We start from the raw sequence: 4,270 nt of genomic DNA on the forward strand, positions 1-4,270 counted from the left end.
ACCCCCCTCTCTCTCTCTCTTCCTCTCCCCTTCTCTCCTCTCTCTCTCCCTCTTCCTCTCCTCCTCCCTCTTCTCTCTCCCCACCCCCTCTTTTATCTCTCTCTGCTCTTCTCTGCAGTTAAAGCTGAGTCTTCCTGCTCCCTTTCACTCTCCCTCTGCTGCCCAGGGATGATGGGCTCACTTTATAGGGCTTGCACCATTTCCCGGGTCCGGCTGGGTTAGCAGCTCGGACGCTGATGTAATACTTGGTGTTGGGCTTCAGTTCCATAAGCTTGATGGTGGTGCCTATGATTTGGTTGAAGATCCACGGGCGGTGTTTTTCCTTGGGCACCTCATTCTTCACCCTCTCCTTCTTTAGCTCCATCTCCTGCAGGAGGACCTGGTAGAAACTCACCCGCTGTTTGCCGCGGCTCCTGTTCCAGGAGATCTGGGGAAGAGAGAACCCACGAGGGCTTCCTCATCCCCAGCCCATTGCCATCAGCGCCTGGCACCTAACGCGAGCAGGCTTCATACATGTTGACATGGCTCCATAGAGAACAAAAACATGCTCTCGGTGCCCACGTGTGCAATTGTAGGAGTCTGGTCAGACCTAGAAGTAGCCTCAAAGGCTCTTACGTTACAGATGAGAAAACTGAGGTCTACAGGTGAGAAATGACTTCTAAGACAGGTCGTAACCCTTTTCCTGGAGCTGGAAAAGACCATAGAGATGAGTATCACTTAGTCCCCTTACTTTAAAGATTAGGAAACCCGGAGAAGGTTAAATGATTTGCTCAATATTCAGACAGTAAACATCAGAGGCAGGATTTGAATACAGGTCCTCTAATTTCACAGCCATCAATCCTTCCAATTTGAATCAGTGACTCTTTTTTTTAACCCTTCCTTCTGCTTCAGAGTTGATAGTGATTTCAAGAAAAGCAGTAAGGACTAGGCAATAGGGATTAAGTTGACTTGCCGAGAGCCACCCAGTTAGGAAATATCTGAGGCCAGATTTGAACCCAGGACCCTCCCATCTCTAGGCCTGGGTCTCAATCCACTGAGCTACCCAGCTGCCCCCTCATTGTACTGATTGTAGTAGATCTAGAACTTAAGGGAAACTCTGAGGTCAACTAATCCAACCTATTATTAATTTTTACCAATGAGAGAAACTGATTTTGCTTAAGGTCATCGTCACGCTAGCTGGAAATGGCCGAGTTGGGGTTTGAAACCCAGGTCGGTTCTCCTTGAATTCCAAATCTGACACTTCCCCAACGTACAGCCAACTCTTTTGGTCCTACTGCTGAGGCTTCAGTCTCTAGGATGTTATTAAAAGGAAAAAAGGACCTGAAGCTGCAACAAGAATGTTCAGAACTTTTACTTGTAAACAGCAAAAATAAACCTACCAGTCCAGTCATTCAGGGATGGCTCTATAAACTGTGGTGTCTGTTAATGTAATCCAACACTTTTGAAATGATTACTATTGAAATGACGTATGTGTAACGTATGCCAAATTGCTGGCCAACTCAGGGAGTGGGGAGGAGAGGGAAGGATGGAGAAAAATCTGGGACTCGAGTTGCAAAAAACAAATACAATAAAAATTTTACAAGTAATTGGGAAAAAAATAAAATACTAAATCTTTTTTCAAAACCCTTACCTTCTGCCTTACAATCAATGCTATGTATTAGTTCTAAGGCAGAAAAATGGTAAGGGCTAGGCAAGGGAGTTAAATGACTTGCCCAGGGTCACACAGCTAGGAAATGTCTGAGGCCAGATTTTCTTTTTAAATCCTCACCTTCCATCTTAGAATCAATGCTGTTTATTGGTCCTAAGGCAGAAGAGCAGTAAGGATTAATCAATGGGGGTTAAGTGACTTTCCCAGGGTCACACAGCTTGGAAGTTTTGTAAGACCAGATTTGAACTTAGGATCTCCTGTCTTCTAAACCTGGCTCCCAATCCACTGCGCTACTCAGCTGCCCCCTCTAAATCTTAAAAATAAAATATTAAAATAAAAAAGACACATACACAAAAAATGACAGAGGAAGAACATAAACAAACATGAGAAGTATTATTCAAAAGTGACATCAGCAGAACAAGGAGCCCAACATCCCATCAATAGTGACAAATCATAGGAGACTTCAACAGATACAGAGAGACCAGAGAAGGTCACAAGGGAGAGCCAACAGAACCATTTGGAAGAAGGGAACAGAGAACTACGGAATGATTATAATTTTGTTCAAATTGACATTATTATTTTTCCAAGCAAAATCTAAGTTCATATTTTGAGTTTTTTATTTGAGGACCAACTCCATATTTTGCTTGTTTTGTTCTGACTGTTACTAAGTTTTCAATAATAATTTGTTCATGATAATTTTAAAAATATGAACCCCCATTTAGTCCAAGTTGCACCCTGACTCCATCCATATCTCTTCTGTTCTTGAGTGGAGGGCACTTGGACCTCATTCTTTCATTCATTCATTCATTCATTCATTTATTCATTTTCTGCTAAACACTGTGAAATCCTCCCCTCCTCTGCATCTTTCATTCATTCATTCATTCACTCGCTCCTTTATTCACTCACTCCTTCACTCGCCCTTCTTTTATGAACGTCTGAGCTTTCCCTCCCCGCACCCATGGGGCAGCATCCTCACCCACCACGGCCGTGGAGTCATTGACTGTGTGCTCATTGATGAAGGGGGCTTCAGGCACGTCCACTGCCACGGAAGACTCTGAGGGAGTCGAGGTGGTGTCTGCGTCCATCTCAGGATTGTCCAGGTCCAGGGGGACGAAGGTCCGCAGCTGGGACTTGGAATGGCTGGAAGACATGTCTCCCATATCGTTGCACACGGTCAAGGAGGCCAAGCTGAGTTTGGTCAGCTGCCTTTCCAGCATTTCTGAAAAGTTGTTGCTGCTGGGCTGGCTCAGGGAAAACCTGAAGGGGTTCGGCATGCTGGTGGCCCCCAGGTCAGTGCTGGTTTCATCAGAACTCGATTCTTCAAATTCCGAAGGTTTTCTAGGGAGAACAAGGACAAAGCATGCAGGGAAAAGTTACTGCTGGGACCACCCTGGGCTGTTCCATGATTGGTCCATGGAGGATACTTCTCAAATCACTGCACGTCACACAGCTCAAGTCAAATCAAACACGAAAATATTTGTAAAGTGCTTAACGGTGCCTGGCACATAGTAGGGACTGTATACATGTTTATTCCTTCTCTTCCATTTCTCTTTCCCCTCCCCACACCAGGATGCTGAATTTTATTTAATTCAGCAAGTATTTTTACCCACTGCTTACTAAATGCCAGGGTCTGTATATTGGGTGTCATAAATACAAAGGGCTAAGTGATGGGGCTTAAGTGACTTGTCCAGGGTCATCCAGCTAGGAAGTGCCTGAGGTCTGATTTGAACCCAGATCCCTTCTGTCTCTAAGCTTGGCTCTCTAGTCACTGAGCCACCTGGCTGTCCCTGCCTGGTTCTTATACAAAGAAGGAAAGGAAGGATAGCCCTGGTCCTTACATCTCTTCTGAGTCTCCTTCCTCAACGAGGGTGGGCTTGGAGCATTTTGGGGAGATGGGGGACTTCTGGTTAGTCCACCTTCGATCCACAGACTTTTGATAGGGGAATGACTTCTTAAAGTGGCTGAACGAAACCTCCTGTTTGACAGTTTCTTCCTCCACATCCTCCTCATCTTCTTCTTCCACTCTCCAGAGGATTCCGGATGCCATCTGCCTTCACCAGGTCAGACTCAGAGGCTCAGGAAACCAAGCAAGAGGAGCAGGCAGGCTGGAAGCAGACACAACCTGTCAGAGGAGCCTCTGAAGCCTTTGATTTGGGGGGGGTGATGTCACCATGACCCCCAGCTGTAACAATTAGGTTTTCCCTTGCTTCCTGATTGGTGGGTACTGCCATGATGTCACTGTAGTATGGGGTAGCCAGGACCATAGAGGAATGGAAGGGACAGAAATGAGAGGACCTGGAGATGAGAATGGGATACATATGGGTGGGGTAGCTGCATGTTTAAAGTAGGCAAATTCTGGGCTTTCTCAAAAACCTATGGATTTGGATTGAGAACCAAGCCTAGAGACTGGAGGTCTTGGGTTCAAATTTGGCCTCAGACACTTCCTGGATGTGTGACCCTGGGAAAGTCACTTAACCCCCATTGATTAACCCTTATTGCTCTTCTGCCTTAGAACCAATAAATAGCACTGATTCTAAGATGGAAAGTAAGGGTTTAAAAAGAAAATCTGGCCTCAGACTCTTCCTAGCTGTGTGACCCTGGGCACGTCACTTTACCCCCATT

The 4,270-nt window shown here is 45.6% G+C and overlaps 1 protein-coding gene across 1 annotated transcript; it reads right to left on the bottom strand.

The window, feature by feature from the left end:
- Nucleotides 1–181: 181 nt before the first annotated feature.
- On the bottom strand, nt 182–3,695 carry FNDC8 (fibronectin type III domain containing 8; the record flags this gene model as incomplete). The annotated part of the gene is made up of 3 exons (XM_044683399.1): nt 3,487–3,695; nt 2,629–2,986; nt 182–427 (listed from the first exon to the last, which is right to left on the bottom strand). Coding segments are annotated over exons 1-3 (813 nt in total), but the record flags the coding sequence as incomplete, so codon positions are not given.
- Nucleotides 3,696–4,270: the final 575 nt, after the last annotated feature.

Source organism: Gracilinanus agilis, unplaced genomic scaffold (assembly GCF_016433145.1).
Source record: "Gracilinanus agilis isolate LMUSP501 unplaced genomic scaffold, AgileGrace unplaced_scaffold20440, whole genome shotgun sequence".
Lineage (NCBI taxonomy): Eukaryota > Metazoa > Chordata > Mammalia > Didelphimorphia > Didelphidae > Gracilinanus > Gracilinanus agilis.